The sequence below is a fragment of the Argopecten irradians genome, chromosome 3 (assembly GCF_041381155.1).
Source record: "Argopecten irradians isolate NY chromosome 3, Ai_NY, whole genome shotgun sequence".
Lineage (NCBI taxonomy): Eukaryota > Metazoa > Mollusca > Bivalvia > Pectinida > Pectinidae > Argopecten > Argopecten irradians.
The window spans coordinates 44,130,723-44,153,036 of NC_091136.1; the positions used below are offsets into that span (position 1 = coordinate 44,130,723).

A 22,314-nucleotide genomic window follows, 5' to 3' on the forward strand; every position below is an offset into this window, starting at 1 on the left:
TAAAAATGCAAACAATGCTGCAGATTAATTGCTTTATTAATTATTATTCTTCTAATAATAGAAGGAAAATATCTAATATAATTAGAAATGTTTATTAGATAATTCTGAAGTTTTCAATTTTTATTTTCTAGCTCCACTGTAGTACAGTACTGCGATAAAAAAAATGGTATATTTTGGGGGCAAGTAGAATTTAATTTCGGGCAAGTGAATTATTGGGCTCTACTTGCCCGGGGCGACTTTGAAAAAAATCTTACACCCCTGGTACTCATTTCAACGTACTTAATATGTTCTTTATTGTAAAGAATTATATTCATTTATTTCTAGACAGCATTAAGAAAATATATAGAATACCTTTCAGTGTTCTGGTTCTTTGATAACTTTAATAATTGTTCCTGTTTGGTAACAAGTATTTTATTTGTTTGTAATAGGCAAAGCGACAACAGAGGAAATTAAATTTCTTGATCACCCAGACAGAGCTCTATGCTCATTTTATGGCGAGAAAAATGACTGGAGAGGGTGAAACTCGCAAAGACAAGATCTTACGGCAGCTAGATGAGGCGAGGCCACAGAAAGATATTGAGGTGGATGGTGGTGTTCTAACAGATGTAGCTTCGGATGACTATGGTAAGCTTAATTTGTACAGTATACTGATGAGTTTTATGAACAGGTAATTGTTACAGTGATTCCATTATCTTGTTTATGGTGAACAAGTCTTTTATTTGTCTTAATTTTTAGGCTGTCTCTAAGAATGGCTAATATTTGTTCCCAATATAACAAACATGCTTAAATATGAGACAAATGTCAGAAAATACAGGACAAAATTTATGATTAACATGCATCTGTTGTTGACAGTAGAATGAATGTCAAGGAAGATCTAGAGTATTGCTGTAAAGTTGGCATTAGTTTCTTGCAGCAGTGATTACAGTATACCAAAGCATACTTCACCCTTAAAATAACATAGTTGACATGTATACGGCTTTGCTCATCCTCATAGCATTGTTTGTATTAATTCCAATGCTTTGATTGAATTATAGATAGTGATAGAATGAAGAATCTGGCTTTGAGGAATGCGGAGGATGCTTACAAAGCTCACAGAGCAAAGGTAATTATAGTTAAAATGTTTATTATTTAACAATTGTAGGTGTTTATGTCATGTTGTGCCTTTTTAGTGCGAGTGTACTCTCGCACTATTATTTTCCTTGTAGAGTGTGGCGTCTGTACATCCGCTATGCGCAGATTCGCACTATGTACGGGATATTGGAAGTCAGTGCTTTATACTGTGATTTAGTGACACCAAACTTTCAAAAACCTATACTAAGATATACCTGTCAGCAATGTTCTTCTATAAATTAACAACAGTGACATTAGTTGATTACACAGAGCTTAAACCATTTGTTTTGTTTAATCAAGCGGCGTATCATACACACTCTTGCATGGGTCACGATATTATAAGCATCTGATCGACTTCAGAAACTTCCGGAACAATACAATTCAAATCAGATTTACAATGTTAATGAAGTTTATATAGTCAATTAAAGAAAGTGAAAAAACGAATAACTTTTAGTACCGACTTAAGACATTTACACAGTTTTTTAGCAGATTATATTTAATTCGAGGTCCTTGGTGTACGTTGCACTATCACTTCCTAAACCCTTTGACCACAAACCACATTTGCTGAAGTTCTAAAAGATATTTATAAAATTATCCAGCCTTGCTTAAGAGAAACATAATAAAAAGCATATGATATCAGTCTGGTAGCCTGAGCTTATGTACCCCAGAAAGGCATTTAGGCATGACACAGATAACTCACCACATGCACAGAGACTGGACAGTGTTCTAGCGGACGACTATTTCGAAATGCGAAAAACAAGTCTATAGTATCAATATGATAATTAACAAACTTCTATGTAACAAAGAACACAATTGATAAAGTTCAAAGTAATTTCACATTCAAAGTTCTGATAAAGTAAAGTATTTATTACAATACATCAAGGAGGTAAACCATCTCCTTGCAATAGTCCCAAGGATAATGAGCGAGTGCTACGTACACCTGTTGCTGAGGATGATTTCATACTCATACATGCCATACCTCCCGGCGTGAGACAAAACCTCCCGTATTTTAAAGCCTTTTATTGTCTCCCGGCAGGAGAGTCTAAATTCCCGATTTCTATAAACCCCTCCGTTTTATTTTCGTTGCCACATTTGTGTACATGCTAGGTTAATTTTAGCACGAGAGTAACCACTCCCTGGCCCTCTGACCAACACCCAAGTGGCCCTAATTAGCAGCCTTGGGCTATTTCCACCTTGGCTTGTGGTGTCACTTTCACTCACGTCTGTGTATTACGTAAACTGAAGTCAAGCAGCCGATCGGCTGCCTAGAAAACAATCAGCTGGCCTTTCAATAAATTTTATGACTACAGCTAGTGAGCATTACAACAAAACAAATATTGCTTACAACTGTGAATGACTTACCACGTTTTTAATGTTAAATAGGCCTATCTGTATTTGATGGATGTCACTAACTTTGCAATCGTAATGGCCGCCATTTTGGGTAATTGTAATAGATGATCCGGATTTTATAGAATTTCCGGATTTCCTAATAACCATGTTTTTAAAAATGGAAAAAGTATTATTTTTTTAGAATTTCTGTGTGAATTTATTTTTAGAAAAAAAATATATTAATAATAAAAAATTATCAGTAGTAATTGAATTTAAATAAATAAAATTAAAAAGAAATTTACTTTTTTTTCTCTCTCAGATTAAATTACATTTTGAATACTACTGTAACGATTCTGTTTTTTTTATTAATTTAGTGCTTGTAAATTTAAGAACTTTATCTAAGTTGATTATCCATTATTGTGAAAGATTAAAAAAAAGCCCAGTCTAATATTTCGAACAATAAAACTGCTCCAGAACTGGGTGTATAGGGATGTGACTACTTTTGCAAAATCACACATTCCTTTATTTAAGTAAAATTCAATATGAATGCAGAATTTCATCATAAAAAACAGATATTTAATTTATTCATATATGTCGCGCGTTTACCTCCCTCTTTTGAGACCAAAATCCCTTAAAATGGTTATCAATATCCCTTTTCACCCCTAGAAAAATATGGCATGTATGCATACTTGAAATTAAGGTTAGGAAGCAGTTAGCGAGCACTTAATGTCTAACAGGCATATTACTAGTTTAATTAAATTTTTGTAAAAATTACTTTAAAAATGATCAGATATTGTATTGTAAAACCTGCTATTGGCCATGTTTAATTGTAAAACCCAATTCTTTCTAATAAACTTTTTTCCATTTTACAGAATGCTACTTTCAACAGTCGTGCACAGAGCAAAGCAGTATTTGATCCTTGTGAGTATCTTCATTTCTCATTGTTTTGCCCATTTTGTCAAAAGTTCACCAATGATGATATGATTTAAGACTTGAATATGTACATTTGACAGAAGTTTTACATGTTGAGCATGATCATCTATCTAACATCATCACTTTGTTCAGTTGCTCATCCAACAACTTCACTCTAGAATTAATAAGCTGTTACAAACTTTTGTTTGGTAGCAAAGTTTTTTCTAGTTCAAACCAGGGCTATCGTCCTAGAATTCAAAGAAGTTCAAAGAAACTTGTTTACTGTTACAGAGAAATATATATTTTAGAACTAAATGTCATCATTCTTGAATTGTAGCGGAGTCAAGTTTTGCCAACCCATCAATCAGCACTGATGTGGACCGGCCACAGCCTAATATGTTTGAAGGAACTTTGAAAACTTACCAACTCAAGGTATTCTTTGAAGTCATTGATATAGAAAGTTGTGTCTGTGATACGAGTTACAATACCTGACAATAACAGAAGATACCGGAGATCAGTACTTTGATTCAGTATTACAAGGCTTGACAGTACAAGTCTTAAAACTTTATGAAAACTATAAAAATTTGTACTAGCGGTATGTTTAACATATAGTAATAGGTTTGGATGATTTTGAACCAATATCTTTTTATGGAATGTGAATGTCAAAGTTGAATTCTGCTGCGAGATATCAAAATTATCACTTTTGTTTGCAGGGAATGAATTGGCTTGCTAACCTTTATGATCAGGGGATAAATGGTATCCTTGCTGATGAAATGGGACTTGGAAAAACTGTACAAAGTATTGCAGTCCTAGCTCATCTAGCTGAGGTAAGTATTTTGGAGTATTAAACTGTCTTGTAAATTCATTGAGGTAAAATTTGAAATAGTTAATATTGACTTCAAAAAATAAAATATTAAACTCTTTCCTTTAATTACCACATTCAGCTAAAGTTTTGTATGGAAATATATAATGTAGATACTATTATTTAGGGTATTCTCTGGCTTTCTCAGTTTCTGTTTTAATAAAATGTTGGCATCAAGAAAGCAGAAATGATCATATTCATTTTGACAGACTCAGGGAACATGGGGTCCATTCCTGGTGGTGGCACCTGCTTCAACACTGCATAACTGGCAACAGGAGATAGCAAGATTTGTGCCCAAGTTCAAGGTGATTATCTTATCCTGCAGAAATAGATACAGTGATTACCTTGACTAATAAGATTTTTCACAGGGGAAGAAAATGACTATATTTGTCACAGTATAACAGCTAGTTTATTGAATTTATCATTTAGACAATAGGCATAGCTATTGTCCCTATAGTTTATCTATATGTTCTATATGTGTCCATTGTTAATGTTTTTATGAACGCCAGTGACCGTCCTTGATATGTAATTTTATTTGTTCTTTTTGTGTCTTGACAAAGGGGCAGATCGCCTTGAAAATTCGAAAATATTTTGTCCACACTGTTAGAATTACTTATTTGCCCTCTATTTACTTCTAATTTATATCCTTCAGACATAGGTCTGTAAGGATCCAGTGTTATATGGAAAACAACTGTTGATATTACTTCCTTGACCCATGAAGCTAGTGTACATTCAATTGATTTAATTGTTGTTGTCAGGTTGTGCCCTACTGGGGTAATGCTACAGACCGTCGGGTCCTGAGAAAATTCTGGGACTCCAAATGTCTACATACAAAGGATGCCTCATTCCATGTGGTAATCACCAGTTACCAGCTTGTTATCCAGGATGTGAAGTACTTCCAACGCATCAAGTGGCAGTACATGATCCTCGATGAGGCTCAAGCTCTCAAGAGCAGCAGCAGGTAATGCAACCTTAAGAATAGCTTTAACATAGATTGGAAAATTAGATAAAGTTGCAAAATCATACCTGGTATATGGAATAAACTTTGTTATTTGTTGTTAGCAAGCTTTGTTTTTTTGCCAAACAAATAATAGAAATAAAATGCTCACTTATTGTTACAAATTTCATTTCAGTGTAAGATGGAAAATACTTCTGGGATTCAATTGCCGCAATAGACTGCTCTTAACAGGAACACCAATTCAAAACAGTATGGCAGAGGTAAGATGGGGTGGAATGTTCAATTGACTACAACACTTTAACCCATGTAATTTTCACATAAGATTTGCACAAAATAAAATGTAGTAAACTCATAGATCTTGTAAATCATACTCTTATTTCTTGGTGAATGATAAGAATATGGAAAACAAAAACTTAGACCTGCTTTCAAAACTATTGTATATAATAAAAATAAAATCACTAAATTTACTCAATTCTAATATAAAGTGAGTTCAGACACTATTGTGTTCCTTAGCATGGAATAAGCAAATATTGTAGCCATAGGATAATACCTTCAAATAACTCATTTGGAATAATTGAAATTATTCATTCCATTTTATTGCAGCTATGGGCATTGTACCTTGAAATTATTCATTTCATTTCTATTGCAGCTATGGGCATTGTTACATTTTATCATGCCTACTCTGTTTGATTCTCATGATGAGTTCAACGAATGGTTCTCTAAAGATATAGAAAGCCATGTGGAAAAGCAATCTGGAATCGATGAAAGTAAGATTTTGTCTCAATTTCTTTTCTGTGTTTATTACTGACATAGTCGGCTATACTGTGAACTGATATACCGTATTCGACACAATAAGCGCCCAGGGCGTTAAAAAAATTATGAAAAAAATGCAAAGGTGCTTAATGAGACGAAATTATTGCAAACCTTTACAGTTTTGATAGTTTTGGTTATATGCCCGAGCAATTGAAATTGAGGCCTCAAAAGTGGGAGAGGCACTTATTGGGTCAAATACTGTTTTATGCTTTAAAATTATCACATGTTGTAGAAGAATGGATGTTGATGGGAACTTCATCAAACACAGTCTGCAGGAATAACAATTGTTTTTATATATGGTGAATGAAAATTTTGCACAAGATACCTGATTTTTTTGTAACAATATATATTGTTGTTATTTTAGACCAATTGTCAAGGCTTCACATGATCTTGAAACCATTCATGTTGCGGAGAGTTAAAAAGGATGTAGAGAACGAGTTGTCAGATAAGGTAAGTTGAGAAATGTTTCTTGTATATATGCTTATATTTGATTGGAACTTGTCCTCCACTCAAGAGCCCCTTTTCTCCAAATCTTTTTTCAATACTCTGTATAAATCATCAATATTTGTATTTCATAATTGTCTTGCAGTCACATAGTATTGACACATGACTGAAGTGATAGCTTTTTACAGTAGGTTTAAAAATATCATGTTTCAGATTGAGATCTTGGTGTATTGCCCACTGACTTTGAGACAGCGGATGCTATACCGTGCTATTAGAAACAAGATCTCTATCGACGATCTTCTTTGTAGCTCTTCAGCAAATTCTTCACAGTCCCAGACCACCACCAGTAGTCTTATGAACATTGTCATGCAATTCAGAAAGGTGAGTTTCCTAAATAGATATGAAAATATTATCATTTTTGACTAGACATTGATTTATTGAGAATTATGTTAAAGTGCACCCATGACAGATTAGGAAATAGTTACACTAAATAATTACTTTGATGATAGGATCAAATTGTATTGTTATTTCAGCATTCAACCATTTTCTATTTCTTGTTATGGTCTTGTAATGTGGAACAGGACTCCAGACATCGTGGATAATTTAGAATGTTTAATCCCTGTTAAAAGCAATAGCAATAAAAATAGATATTTTATACATTAAAACTGAGATTGTTTTGTAGGTGTGCAACCATTCTGAGTTATTTGAGAGACGGGAGGTCAGGTCTCCACTCTACATGACAGGACTCACCTACCAAGTGCCAAAACTTGTATACCGGGAAGGTAAGTGTAAAGTTGATAAATAAAATGTTAAATTTATTTGTTGCAAAAGAAAGGTAACTTATCAGATTTTTAGGTCACCTGAGACGGAGTCTCAGGTGACCTATTCTATTCTAATCGCCTTTTGTCCGTCGTCGTATGTCTGTAAACAATTTACATTTTTTCGACTTTTTCTCAAAAACTGCTGAAGCAAATTCAATGAAATTTTGCACAAATCTTCTAAGGCATAAGGCTAATCAAAATTGTGAATTATATGGTCCCCACCCCCTAGGGAGCTATGGGAGGGGCCAAAAGGGTTAAAATTGACTATAATTTCAAAAATCTTCTTCTACACTCACAGATGTGATGGAATCAAATACTCTTCATAGATAGAAAGGTCTAAAGGTCCTTTACAAAAATTGTGAATTATATGACCCTGGGGTCTCAGGTTTACCCCTGGGGAGGGGGTTAAGTTTACTAAAGTTATATAGTGAAAACACATTTTGAAGCATTATTTGGTAACTTATGATAGGAAATTAGCCAAATAATGTCAAAATTATCCATATAAGATGGCCATTGAATCCTATTAACAAATTTTCCATGATTGACCCCCAGGGGCCTTAGGGGCTGGGCCAAAAGGGGTCAAATAGGCTCAAAATTCAAAAATCTTCTTCTGAAATTCTGGAACTGGTAGAATCAAATACTCTTCATAGATGGAAAGGTCTTAAGGTCCTTTACAAAAATTGTGAATTATATGACCCTGGGGTCTCAGGTTTACCCCTGGGGAGGGGGTCAAGTTTACTATAGTGTATATAGGAAAAACACATTTATGAATGTTATTTGCTTATTTTTCATAGGAAATTAGTCAAACTGGGTTAGAATTATTAGCCTGAGATAGTATTTTATCGTCATATCCATATTGGTCCTGGCTGACTCCCAAGGGCCTTAGGGGCGGGGCCAAACGGGGTCAAATAGGCTAAAACTTCAAAAATCTTCTTCTGAATTCACAGGTGTGATGGAAGCAGATACTCTTGATAGATTGGAATGTCTTAAGGCCCTTTACAAAAATTGTGAATTTCATGGCCCTGGGATCACAGATTTTCCCCTGGGGAGGGGGTCAAATTTACTAAAGTTTATATAGGAAAAACACATTTATGAACATTATTTGCTTTGTTTTCATCGGAAAATAGTCAAACTGGGATAGAATTATTAGCCTGAGATAGCATTTTAACATCATATCCATATTGGTCCTGGACGACCCCCAGGGGCCAGACGGGCGGGGCCAAAAGGGGTCAAATTAGCTAACTTTCCAAAAATCTTTCTTCTGAATTCACAGATTCGATGAAAACAAATACTCTTCATAGATTGAAAGGTCTTAAGGCCCCTTACAAAACGTGTGCATTTCATGGTCCTCGGATTTTCCCATGGGGAGGGAGTCAAATTTACTATAGTTTACATAGGAAAAACACATTTAGGAACATGATTTGCTTAGTTTTAATGGGGAGTAAAACTGGGTTAGAATTATTAGCCTGAAATAGCATTTTAACACAATATCCATATTGGTCCTGGCTGACCCCCAGGGACCAGAGGGGCAGGGCCAAAATGGGTCAAATAGGCTAAAATTTCAAAAATCTTCTGAATTCACAGGTTTGATGGAACCAAATAATCTTCATAGATTAAAAAGTGATTTTTTTTTTATTTTTCCAAAACATTATTTTATTCAGTAATACATGTAAATAACAATACATTTCACATTCGCATATCTAGGGCTCTCATTCAATTTCCATATTTGTTATATTTTAGATCAAATTTACCTCACTCTTCCCTGCTACCTAATAACAGATGTATTAAGAATTTACGCTTGCATACATTTCAATCATTCGTCGCATCCACTTTTTCCGTAACCATGGAAACATTGCTGAAAATATCATATTTTTGTACCAGGTTCGTTTCCGGAGCATAACTCTAAAACCAGAAGAGATATTTCCACGAAACTTCATAGACACATTGGTCTTATGGTCTAGTAGTGCCTTTTGCTATTTTAAGGTTTTTAGCTCACCTATAAATCCTACTTGTCTTAGAGTTCTGCATGGATTGTAACCTAATTTGGCAACAAACATCCTTGGGGGAAGGGGAACAGAACTTGTATAAATTTTGGCTCTGACCCCCCGGGGGCAGGAGGGGCAGGGCCCAATAGGGGTAATAGAGGTAAATTCTATAAATCGCTACTTGTCCTAGAGTTCTACATGGATTGTAACCAAATTTGTCCACAAACAGCCGTGGGGGAATGGGAACAGAACTTGTATAAATTTTGGCTCTGACCCCCCGGGGGCAGGAGGGGCAGGGCCCAATAGGGGTAATAGAGGTAAATCCTATAAATCGCTACGGTACTTGTCCTAGAGTTCTATATGGATTGTAACCAAATTTGGCCACAAACATCTTTTGGGGAAGGGGAACAGAACTTGTATAAATTTTGGCTCTGACCCCCCAGGGGCAGGAGGGGCGTGGCCCAATAGGGGTAATAGAGGTAAATCCTATAAATCGTTACTTGTCCTAGAGTTCTACATGGATTGTAACCAAATTTGGCCACAAACACCGTTGGGGGAAGGGAAACAGAACTGTATAGATTTCGGCTCTGACCCCATGGAGGCAGGAGGGGCGTGGCCCAATAGGGGAAATAGAGGTAAATCCTATAAATTGCTACTTGTCCTAGAGTTCTACATGGATTGTAACCAAATTTGGCCACAAACATCCTTGGGGGAATGGGAACAGAACTTGTATAAATTTTGGCTCTGACCCCCCGGGGGCAGGAGGGGCGGGGCCCAATAGGGGAAATAGAGGTAAATCCTATAAATCGCTACTTGTCCTAGAGTTCTACATGGATTGTAACCAAATTTGGCCACAAACATCCTTGGGAGAAGGGGAACAGAACTTGTATAAATTTTGGCTCTGACCTCCCGGGGGCAGGAGGGGCGGGGCCCATTAGGGGAAATAGAGGTAAATCCTATAAATCGCTACTTGTCCTAGAGTTCTGCATGGATTGTAACCAAATTTGGCCACAAATGTCTTGACATTACAAACCAGGTGAGCGATACAGGCCCTCTGGGCCTCTTGTCACTTTGTGGAATTTTTTTTGTAACCTTGGAAACATTGCTGAAAATGGCAGATTTTTGTGTAAGAATCGTTTCCGGAGCACAACTCTAAAACCAGCAGAGATATTTCCATGAAACTTCATAGACACATTGTTCTTATGGTCTAGTAGTGCCTTTTGCTATTTTTAGGTTTTCATTTTACGCACTTTTTCCGTAACCATGGAAACATTGCTGAAAATATCATATTTTTGTACCAGGTTCGTTTCCGCAGCATAACTGGAAAACCAGTTGAGATATATGCACGGAACTCCATAGGCACATTAGTCTTATGGTCTAGTAGTGCCTTTTGCTATTTTAAGGTTTTCACTTTCTGTACTTTTTTCTGTAACCATGGAAACATTGCTGAAAATGGCAGATTTTTGTGTAAGAATCCTTTCCGGAGCACAACTCTAAAACCAGCAGAGATATTTCCATGAAACTTCATAGACACATTGTTCTTATGGTCTAGTAGTGCCTTTTGCTTGTTCTTATGGTCTAGTAGTGCCTTTTGCTATTTTTAGGTTTTCATTTTAGGCACTTTTTCTGTAACCATGGAAACATTGCTGAAAATATCATATTTTTGTACCAGGTTCGTTTCCGCAGCATAACTGGAAAACCAGTTGAGATATATGCACGGAACTCCATAGGCACATTAGTCTTATGGTCTAGTCTCACATAAGTCTCCACAATCAAACTTACTTCAGCTTTGATATCTCCATTGGCGGGGGATCTTAATGACTATGTCCTTGTTTGAATTAATTTCCACAACAGTTTTTAAATATATCAACAGAGACAACTCATACATAAAATAGTCAGAAGGGAGACTTTCATTCCGTTTCATTCTAATATTCCGTGGGAAAAAACCCCACACACATTTACTCATAAGGAACACCATATTCACCTAAATTGCACCACTCTCTGCATCTTTTATACAAATATATTCAACATTCACACATAATAACAATACTTATTGTTACAGTAATACTGCATAGTAAATTGGATTGTTTGTGTAATTAAATAATAATAATGATGATAAATATAGAAGGACACATAAAATCATTATTTGAAGGATATTTTATAGTAATAATGATAATAAATACAGGAGGACACATAAAATCATTCTTTAGAGGACATTTTGGGAAATATATATTCCAAATGAAAAAGACAAAAAAAGTGAAATTTGTAAAATCACTGACATTGACTGACTACTAGTTTGGTTTTGTTGTTTAACGTTGGCAAAGCAAATTGGAATTTTAAGCATAAGGTTCGGTAACATAATACACTAACTATCAAAATGAAAAACAAAAAATAAAAATTCTAATACGAAGGTTCAACTTTCGTTTATTCTAATTCGTAAATACTTTCTACAGATTTGAACCAACTTTGCAATGCTCTTTCTTTATCTGCACTCAGGTGACCGTCAAGGCCTCTTGGGCCTCTTGTTTATGTGAAACATATTTGAGAAATTATATGATTAATTCAATATCTAGAAATGAGTTTTAAGAACTAGATTTTTAAGGTGTTATTGATTTACCAGGTATCCAGTATTATGCTGTTGACAGCAGGCAGAGACTGATGTACAGCACATTGTATATACACTCACCAGACAATATCCACAGGTCACTCTCATCAGGTCAGTTTTACAGCTTCAGATTTTGTACTCATTGTTTTACTTAGCTAATAGTGGTAATATCGGTAATGTTAAAACAAGAAAATTCTTTTATTATTTTGCATGATTTGATATTAATTGTGCTTAGATTTAGTAGTCACTATCCTACTTATCTAATAGTGGTAACATCGGTAATGTCACAACAAGAAAGTTCTTAATTATTTTGCATTATTTGATATTAATTGTGCTTTGGTAAAAGACAATTGGTATAGAAGAAATGTTTTGAAGAGTTGTTATTTATATAATAGAGTGTGGATCCATTGTTGATAGCTGTTTCTCAATCACTATGTAGACTTCTTATAACCAAGGTTGGTTGTGTTTTATAGGGACCAGTGTTGATAGCTGTTTCTCATTCTCCAAGTTTATTGACTTGTCCCCAAAGGAACTTCATGCTCACATGGCAGGGGGCATTCTAGTTAGGTAAGACACAAATAAAGCAAAAGTGGGCCTCTAGACCCGAATGGTCATAGACAGCAGATTTCCTTAACCTTATTGGGAATGTATCTTAAGTTTGATTTGGATATAATAATATATCTAGTGTATCATATCAAATAATATATCTAGTGTATCATATCAAATGATATATCTAGTGTATCATATCAAATAATATATCTAGTGTATCATATCAGTAAAGTTTATATATAAGAACATGTTAATAAGTAAAATGCCAGGGTTAAGGATATATGATTGTAATGTTTTGTCCTTTGCTTCTCTGATAGATGGTTAGCACTTTTTCTAATGCTGAAGATGGAGTACCGGATACACCACTCAGGAGCCTGGCCAGGAAAAGTCCCGAAATGTAAAAGGTGAGACAATCAGATCAAAATATATATATAATCCAATAGGGGAAAAAATCATTGTCTTAAAAGCTTCTCCAATAGTTTACATACAAATATCAGGAAGATACCTGATGGTCAAGTAGATAATGTTTTGGGAAAGCCCAGAAAAAATATATATCCAAAGATCCGATCAACAGGTGATGAAACATAACATCCGAAGTTCAACTTGTTGTGATACTTGCTGTCTAGAAGAGTATTTTTTGTACTGGGTGTTTTTACTTTTAAAAGTATCTGAGTTTATGGAAGTCATACAGAAACTTTATCAAAGTCGTACTTGAACCTTTCAGACACTGTTTGGACAGAACCAGTCTGTACTTGGCTCCACACCATCCACTGTCCCACCCCAGCCTGGCCAAGTCTCAACACCTACACCACTTTGTGTTCATCACTGCCACTGCCCCATTCTACTCCTATACAACACACGAATACCACTGTATGCAGGAGACCCAGGGCCACCAAGCAATCCGCTTACGCAATCTGCGTGCTAGTCACTTGGCAAAGAAAAATCCATTAAGTCCTCCACATTCACCAACTAAGGTAAGTAGTACTGCATGGTGTTCAATTTTGTTGTAATTTTTTTATGATTTCTAAAAAGATTGTCTCAAGTTATTTTAAATTTACAGGGAAAAGATACTTAAATGATATTTTATTATGGATGATCTGGTTTCTATTTTGGAATTACAACAAATTCTTAAAAATCTTTCTTTTGTATTATTTGAATTATTTGATTGATTGAGCAGTTCATGTTTGGATACTGTTGGTTGTTAGACTATGATACGGTGAAACATTTTGCGATTGTAGGCCCATAAACATTTGGAAGCATTGGAGTTGCCCGTACATATCCACCAGTACCGGGATCCTGTGATATACCCCTGTCAGCCTACAGATGTCCCCAGCTGCCTCTACTATACCATGCCAAAGGTGCGTTTGTGTGCTCTTGTGTGTACAGTGTTAAGAATTTGTCATAATGGAACTTATTTTTTACCACACATGATCACTTCTGACAATGGACTAAATCAATAAACACTTGAAATTTTCTTTGTCAGATTCATTTAAATGTAGATCTAGCTCTGTGATATTTGATCATGCTGCTCGTGTCCTAAACCAGAAAACTGTCTTATTAGATCCAGGTGAGTAGTCCGAAGTGGGAGACGTGTGACAGGAGTGGAGCGTGGCAGGTCCTTAAGGAGGATCTGTGCGGTACTCTGGATGCCCGTAACAGTCTACTGTATGGTACACCAGAGATTTACTCACAGATACGCTGGGTAAACCCATGGAGTTTCATGACTACAGAAGCAGCAGGTCTCTATGCTGTTCGACCCAAACATGGCTGGTTTGGTATCTATGCTCCAGGTACAGTCCACTGTCCCACTTTTGTAGAAACACTTCTTTTATAAAAACAGAGCTTGTTTTAATTTGAAAATGAATGTACAAACTCTTAATGGATTGAATAAACATATATCTCCTCAGAAATAGAGATAACAGATGTATATTGTGTTTCAATTTTGAGATCATAACTGGATGTACTTTTGAATGTATGTAGGAAGAGATATTTTAAAATATATTATCAAAACTTCATTAGAAAGAGATATTTTGAAATACATCTAAACAGTTGACATTTTTCAAAATATAGGAAGATAGATTCTATTCCTTATCGTTGATTTCATAACTGAATGGTAAGGATCTGATAATAGAATAATATTGAGCGATATTTGAGTTGTTGGTAATGTTTTAAGATGATTCTAAAATGGAATGGTTCTTGCTTTGATAGATAAGGAAACACTTGTTGCTGATGCTGGAAAACTGTTTGTCCTTGACACACTACTACAGAGATTAAAGACAGAGGGTCACAGAGTGCTCATCTACTCACAGATGACCCGTATGATAGATCTTCTTGAGGTAAGAAAGTACTTTTTAAACCTTATCCAACTCCAACTTTATAAACTTTATGTCTTCGGCAGTGAGCTTGATATACTATGAGTGAGGTAGTAGTAGGCAAGTGTCTTGAGACATATTAACAGAAAACATTACCAATGTCGTATCTGTATAAGGTGTTTTAATGATGACAATGTAGAAAATGAGACAGCTTTTTGTTTGTCATTCACAACATCTGTAAATATGTATTTGATTTTTTGACAGGAATACATGTGGCACAGAAAGCACACATATATCCGACTTGATGGGTCATCCAAGATTTCTGAGCGACGTGACATGGTGGCTGACTTCCAGAATAGGACAGACATTTTTGTGTTCCTGCTTAGTACACGAGCTGGTGGTCTTGGAATCAACCTCACGGCAGCTGACACTGTATGTTTTTTACTCTCACAAAAAAACTGCTCACATATATAAACAAATATTCTCGTGTAGTAATATATTGACCTATATACGACTTGCATCTGCAGAATTAAGTTTAACTGGGAAAATTCAAACTGTTTTTCTACTATGAATTCAATTCAAAACCTCTTTCATTCAAACTATTTCTCTTGGTCCTGACCATATTTAAGACTTAAACTTGGTCAATTGAAATTCAGAAATGTCCCGTTGAATTTGAGATGAAGAGGTTGCCAAAACATTTTACATTCATCATTATTGTTTATGATTCCAGGTGATATTTTATGACAGCGACTGGAATCCAACTGTGGACCAACAGGCTATGGACCGTGCCCATAGATTAGGACAAACCAAACAGGTCACAGTTTACCGCTTGGTATGCAAAGGAACCATAGAGGAACGTATACTTCAGCGGGCTAAGGAGAAGAGTGAGGTAAATAACAGTATAATTGTCAACTTATTCTTCAACTTTAATCATTAGTCTTTTATTCCGTCAGAGGTAGACTTTATATTCAGCAATATTCATTGGTGTTCAGTTTTGCTATGTAGACCTATTTGTGATTTACAATATGAAATATAGTGTAAATTAATATGTAATGTATGAATATTTCTGCACAAAATAAATTTTTACTTCAGATCCAAAGAATGGTGATCAGTGGTGGAAACTTCCGTCCCGATGTTCTGAAACCAAAGGAAGTTGTGTCCCTTCTAATTGATGATGATGAAATGGAGTCCAAATGTAAGTTATTTCAGATTTAAACAATCAAATTTGTGGTCATATTTGAGTAGAAGCAATTTTGGAGGTGTAACTTGTCAGTTGTTGATACAGAGAATAAACTATAGTAATGAGTGACTTAAGTGTAATAACTTTTTTCAATGCAGTATTGTCAAGGCAGGATGAAAAGAAGATGAAAGAGGAGGGAAACAAAGAGAAAGACAAGAAGGGGTTCCGAGTAACGGGGGTGACGACCAGTAGGACCACGGTACGTAAACCGTAACTAAGGTGGGTTTTGGCGGAGGTCACGGGTATAGGCAATGGGAACGGCGCGAGGCCCCGCATCGGCCCGTGCCTGGCCAGGACGGGTGGCGAGTCCGGACCAGTTTGCGGACCGAGATTTTAGGAACGGCCCGTTGTGAGGGGTGGTTCGCCGTGCTACGCATTCTCCGGTTGGTACACCTAAACGGGCGGACGGGGTCCAGCGGTCCCTCGGCGTACATGGTTTCTATGCCGCATCACGCTGGTCTGGTGGCGTGCTGGGGGTTCCTGTACGGGCACTGACGTGTGACGGCGGAAGGCGCCCAACTACGTAGCCACTGTTTCGAGCGCCAACGCCGGAACGGGTACGGGGCCTGCGGGTTGAAAAGAAAACGGGAGTCATATGGGCGGGTAGGTTTTTTATCTGAAATATGAAAATCAATAATTATCACACCATCATCAGACAGAAGGCTTTATGTATCATTTCATTTCCATTTTTTTGTTGAAATTTCATCAGATAACTAAAGGCATCTTAATTTTCATTTGAAGGTTTATGGTTTTCAGGGCCCATTGTGGATTTTGACATTTGAATTTAAACAATATTCCTCATGTTTAGAAATATGTTACACAATTATTAGATATTAGATCAGTTTGCCACCGCAAAATGTAGTATATACTGATTATTTATGATTCTCATTCAGAAACGTGACTTGAAGAAGTCGAAAGCAGAAGAAGTGAATTTCACCATAGCAGCAGGTGATACAGAATCCGTTGCCAGTCTTGACTCGACTTCTGTGCCAGCTAGTCCACAAAGTGTTGTGTCATACGGGAGTGAGGTCACTCATCAGTCCAGCCTGTATGGGGCTGATGACAGTAGTAATGATGGCCTGGTCATAGTGGATGATGCCCACTCAACATATCAAGGTTTGTACAGACTTTTGTTATTTGTATTGTTTGATGGATTTATGGAAAAAATATGCTTAGCTCCCCTCGTTCAAAGAAGTTTCTTTGGTGTAAAGAAATGAGGTTACATATGTAATGCTCATTTCCTAAACTTTTACACTTATAATCTCACCTTGTAAATCCTCCATCACTCCCAGTGCTGCTCTTTGATTTTGAGATTGATCTTGGTCTCTTGTTATTCTTAACAAAACTTTCATATTATTATTTTAGGCAACATAACTCCATCCACCAAGCGTTTCATATTATTATTTTAGGCAACATAACTCCATCCACCAAGCGAGGAAAGAGAGGTCGGCCAAAAGGCTCAGTATCGGGCACTGGTCGACGACCGCGTGGCAGAGGCAGTGTGAGAAAGGCTCTCAGTGCAGCAGAGATAGCAGGAGCACAGGCAGGCATGACTGCAGCATACGCAGCATACGGATATAACTTTACAGGTAAACAGAATGTACTATCCATATCTGGAACTTAGTATCTTAACATCCCTACTATGTAAAATTAATGAGATTGATATTTTGTTGCAAGTATTCTGGCAAGAAAAGAGTGGAATTGAGATAATCGTTAAGTTTTACTATGATGTATATATAATAAATCATATATGTATTTAACCGCTGGTTATTTTCAGGTGCATCTCCGTCTCCCTCCAGAGGTGCTGGCCCAGCTGGATCTCACCTATCAACAGACTCTCCAAAGTCCAGTTCCCCTGTGCCCTCCCACTCCAAACCTCCCAGCTGATGTCAGCCCTCCTTGGCTCACTGCACACAGTTGTATTTGCTCAAGACCTCGGTCAAATCCTTGACTGTAGGTGGTGATAATTAACATGTCACCAAATGTTTCCACATTAACTAATGTTCATTTGCGAGATGGTGACTTTAGCACCATCAATGATATAGAAGTAAGAAGACCCACCAACCAGTAACTGTAATTAGTATCATTATGATGGGTTTATAGAAAGTCCATTATACTGCTTCACAATGAACCGAGAAAGTGCTACCCAGCCATGATTAATTGTTTGAGTGATTTAGAAGAAAGGAAAATAGAGGATATGCTGCGATTATAGCCGGTCATATCTCTTTATATATGCATTGATTTGGTAATGAAAAATATTTGATAACACTGAAAACATTAGTTTATTACATCATTCAAGTATTCGAAAGAGAGAAAAAATTGGTTAAGCACATATGATATGGCTGCTGTAACTATACATACACACAATTCAGAAACATATGAATATTTTGGTATTTTGTGATACAATGACTCTAGTAAATAAGCAGAGAAAAAAGAATTCAAGGAGGAAAAGCAACATGATACAAGATTTTTACACTAATACATTGTTATAATGTCATTCGAGTTTGATGTATAGAAAAGGGACTTTTTATTAAGACCTTGTTTTAATTGATTGTGCTTTGTAAGCATTAAGAGTCTATATAACTGTAATCATGATAAAAAGTATCCTTTAATGGATACCTATATTTTGTGGATGAAACATCGTGAACTGTTTTATCCAACTCATCAAGTATGGTAGGATTGGAAGATAAACTCCTTTCTTAATCCTACCCTTTGTTTTTAAGCCATGTACTATTGATTTTAGTGCTAAAGTTATTCCTCTTAATTTGGTTACTTTCAATATACCAGGTATGTTGATAATGTTTCTGTTTAACAACGATTGTGTTCTTATCTCAATCCATACAAACTTCAGACATAGCAGATTCAATGGTAGAATGATTATATTATCACCTCTAATCATTATTTATCGCCACTTATCTTTGTATTCGGTGATGTAAAATCATAAATGATGAAATCCTTATCATAGCAATACACATTGACATCAATGCAAAAATTGGTTTTGTTGATTTAGTCAATTAATTGTATGAAATTCATCTGTTGTTAATACAAGCATCTGTTTGTACTGTTTGAGAGATGGATGCTGATTGGCAGAGTAGTAACGAACTAACTGTCCCTAATACGTTATCAGAAAGTGGCTCTTGAGGGGAAATGATTATTGGCTTATTCAGTTCCAACAAACTTGTAAGTATATACAAAGTAAAAGTAATTTGTTTTTACTCGGAATCCTCCATGTTTTGAACAGAAGACTAATATTTTTACATGGTAAATGTATAATCCAAGGTCCATTTGTTCAAAAGGTGATGAGACTTTCACATAACAACTGCAGGTTTGAAATTTTTATTGCATAATTTCTAATGAAGCTACATTGATAAAAGTTTTTCACTTCTATGACATTTGAAGTCTGAGAGAAATGGAATAGATGGAGTAGCTGTTAATCACTACCAGAACTAATGGGCCCAGATTTTTTATTGTGATCTATTAAAGTTGTCCTATAATAGGACTGATCAGGATTTTGAGATATTTTTTATTTGTGTGTATTGTTTACATGTGAAAGACATCAATGAACAAATAGTGAAAGTATTTATGTGTGAAAACAGTTTAAAGTCATAAATAAGAAATTACTTGAATGCAGTTTACAAACATGGAAATCAAAAGAGTGATGACGGATAGAAATTTGAAAAATTCATAAAGTTGAGAGCAGGCCAGTACATGTCTCCTTATAACTAAGGAATACTGCTTTCAGAAATGTTTACTCAATAGGTATCATTATTTAATGTGAGAATGCACTATCATGCGGTTTATATATTAAAAGATACAATACTGTTTCCATATACCAGATGTATGGTTCAGCTATTTCATCACGTATGAATATTAACCAAATTATGTTATAGCAATTTTAACATTAATCTAAATTGAAATATACCTATAACTGTATATTGTTATATTGATTTTACGAAGATGAAGTTCTGGGGTTCTACACAGGTGCTTGTAAACAATCGAATATATTCTGTCTTTGTATTTCCAATTAATCTGCTATGTGAGCATATATTGTTTGTTACAGACACTTGTTTGTGGTAATATCAATATTTGATAATGATACCTAATTATCTCATGCATAATAATAACATTCAATACCTGCTTTCAATCGTAGATAGTTGCATTACAAATCAACAGAATAGAACCTAATACTGTTCTGTTAGTAATAGTATTGGTAACCTATGGAAAGTTACTGGTAATTATATGCTGTACAAGAGAGGAGAAAATATGCAGTAGATTTTTGTGATAAATTTACAAATAAATATTTGTATTCTGAAGTAGTTTGTTGCAATGTTGCATAGAAAACTAAATATTGCTAACCCTCTGTCAACATCGTCCATTTCATACAGTGGTAAAAATTACCAGTATAGAAAATCACCAATAATTTGTTTTTGACCGTTTTATTTAAATAAGTAACATGAAACAATATAATACTGGCAGTAAGCACTTCAACTACACTACAAGCATGGTATGTTATGCCTGTGCTGTTTGTAGATGGGGAAGCTCTATATTAACGTGGATTTCAGTACTTGTTCCAACATGCTGCTGTTTCAAGTTTACTTTGGACAAAAGGTTGATGCTTATCCCCTTGTAATGGTCTATAGGCACTGAATAGTCTGGTTTTGAGATGCAATCCTTTCCTGAACTGGACAAGGGATCTGTATGAATATTAGATAGATTATATCGGTATCCTTGTTGCGGTTTCGTCACTATACAGTCACACTTTTGGGAGCTGGTGTTTCCAGATTTCGTTGCCAGGCGACGTAACGCTTGGTCAAGAGAAAATAAATGATCATCATTGTCTTCCGGAATGTGTTTCCTGACGTAATCTGCGATATTTGTGACGTAATCGATATTGGAACCAGCCTGGCCACTTGTATTATAGATTTGGTGGGCCATAACGTTTGTGTCAGCAGGCCCTAAGAACAGGTAACTAGAACTGGTAGCAGTAAAAACAAGTACGTTTATCGGAGGACCGGTTGAGCCTTTTGTGTAGAATTTGGTGATAAATGCCTCGTAACCTCCAAGGACAGCCTCGCGGTTAAAGAGGTAGTCTATTGTCTCCTTAATCTGTGTAACCCCTACTATCTGGAAGGCAATGCCCCACACACAACCCTGCAACAAAAATATAGAAATTAACCGAAATGAAAAGCAAGACATTTTGTAGAAATGAAATTTAGAAAAGTGACTCGGTATTTGGTCACATTTCATAGCTTCAATTACCGCAGCCAAGCTACCTGTCGCAATTAAGATTAAGTATGGTATTTATTTTATAAGGCAAAGTTACTGCTTTCATGATGGCCAAACCATCATTGCTCGAAACATAATATGCCATCGGCTGAATTGATAGATTATTCATTTATTTAGAGGGGCCAATTAATTTAATATTAAACAAAAATCGTTTTCAAAACCATAGGCCATAATATATTAATAATCAGAATTGGTACATACTACATCATGTAATATACATGGTTGATAGTTATGTTGCTAAGATTTCAGCATCGATAATTCTAGCTAAATTTGCCATGAGGCCCAATATGGCCTATTTATGCAGCTGAATTGGCTTGGCGAAAAATCATTAGTGACTAGTTTCGTGTCAAAAGCCTAGACGACCATCATGATCAATAATGAAGATGTATTGGTATATTGCGCAGAATCCGTAGTCAGAAGTAGGTCAGTAAATTGTTTACGTTCTATAAATAGGTGACTGAGCACGTGTGTGGATGTCTTACGCAATATCTGTACACACATGTATATACACAGGAATCTTACCTGTTGTTGTTTAGTCAGTGTAGCTACTCTTCCAGGCTGAAATCATTAATAAAGACAATAAATTATATGAATTACGCAATTGACATAAACACAAAACCTGAATATTGTATCTTGACGCGAACGACGTATACAATATGAACTAGCCAAATTTATGAAGGACATTTACTGACAGTAACTACATTTGTATGTTGTTTTCTTCATAATATTTTACAATAAATGTCACTACTAGATTAATGCACATAATATATTTAGCCAGATTTAAGATAACAATTATACGATATGCTTCATTACCTTAGCAGGTGTACCTCTATGCGTCGTATTTCCCTGCCAAAAACGCCTCACAAAGCCGTTTATGTGACCTGTCAGCTGTTTTTGAAAATTAAAATTAGGATTCCACATGAGGGAACCATAGCCAAACACCCAGAGAACATTTTTATCTTGACCATCCAAATTGTGCAGAAGTCTGTCCATCGTCATATCGCCAGATCGATTTTCCGTACTATTACAGGCTCGAGTGAGGTGAAGTATACAGCTAGACTGATTTCATCATCGTTGCCAGGCTCTAT

The 22,314-nt window shown here is 35.8% G+C and overlaps 2 protein-coding genes across 2 annotated transcripts in view; one reads left to right on the forward strand and one right to left on the reverse strand.

Moving 5' to 3' along the window:
• LOC138318722 (chromatin-remodeling ATPase INO80-like) overlaps nt 1-20,253 on the forward strand; it is a 35,733-nt gene extending 15,480 nt beyond the window's left edge. The window contains exons 11-37 of the mRNA XM_069261363.1: nt 429-624; nt 1,035-1,102; nt 3,312-3,360; nt 3,689-3,783; nt 4,065-4,178; nt 4,423-4,518; nt 4,972-5,174; nt 5,347-5,431; nt 5,821-5,938; nt 6,349-6,434; nt 6,642-6,809; nt 7,111-7,210; nt 11,855-11,950; nt 12,313-12,406; nt 12,706-12,792; nt 13,113-13,362; nt 13,627-13,746; nt 13,950-14,178; nt 14,597-14,724; nt 14,965-15,132; nt 15,431-15,589; nt 15,793-15,895; nt 16,039-16,102; nt 16,522-16,543; nt 16,834-17,056; nt 17,350-17,529; nt 17,718-20,253. Coding sequence (XP_069117464.1) covers nt 429-624; nt 1,035-1,102; nt 3,312-3,360; nt 3,689-3,783; nt 4,065-4,178; nt 4,423-4,518; nt 4,972-5,174; nt 5,347-5,431; nt 5,821-5,938; nt 6,349-6,434; nt 6,642-6,809; nt 7,111-7,210; nt 11,855-11,950; nt 12,313-12,406; nt 12,706-12,792; nt 13,113-13,362; nt 13,627-13,746; nt 13,950-14,178; nt 14,597-14,724; nt 14,965-15,132; nt 15,431-15,589; nt 15,793-15,895; nt 16,039-16,102; nt 16,522-16,543; nt 16,834-17,056; nt 17,350-17,529; nt 17,718-17,827 — 3,411 coding nt within the window. The 3' untranslated portion in view covers nt 17,828-20,253. The remainder of the gene's footprint in view (nt 1-428; nt 625-1,034; nt 1,103-3,311; nt 3,361-3,688; nt 3,784-4,064; nt 4,179-4,422; nt 4,519-4,971; nt 5,175-5,346; nt 5,432-5,820; nt 5,939-6,348; nt 6,435-6,641; nt 6,810-7,110; nt 7,211-11,854; nt 11,951-12,312; nt 12,407-12,705; nt 12,793-13,112; nt 13,363-13,626; nt 13,747-13,949; nt 14,179-14,596; nt 14,725-14,964; nt 15,133-15,430; nt 15,590-15,792; nt 15,896-16,038; nt 16,103-16,521; nt 16,544-16,833; nt 17,057-17,349; nt 17,530-17,717) is intronic.
• Nucleotides 20,254-20,360: 107 nt separating this feature from the next.
• Nucleotides 20,361-22,314, reverse strand: LOC138318719 (putative glutathione-specific gamma-glutamylcyclotransferase 2). The gene is made up of 3 exons (XM_069261360.1): nt 22,040-22,314; nt 21,749-21,784; nt 20,361-21,091 (listed from the first exon to the last, which is right to left on the reverse strand). The coding sequence occupies exons 1-3, from the start codon at nt 22,223-22,225 to the stop codon at nt 20,450-20,452; spliced, it is 864 nt and encodes a 287-aa protein (XP_069117461.1). The 5' UTR covers nt 22,226-22,314; the 3' UTR covers nt 20,361-20,449.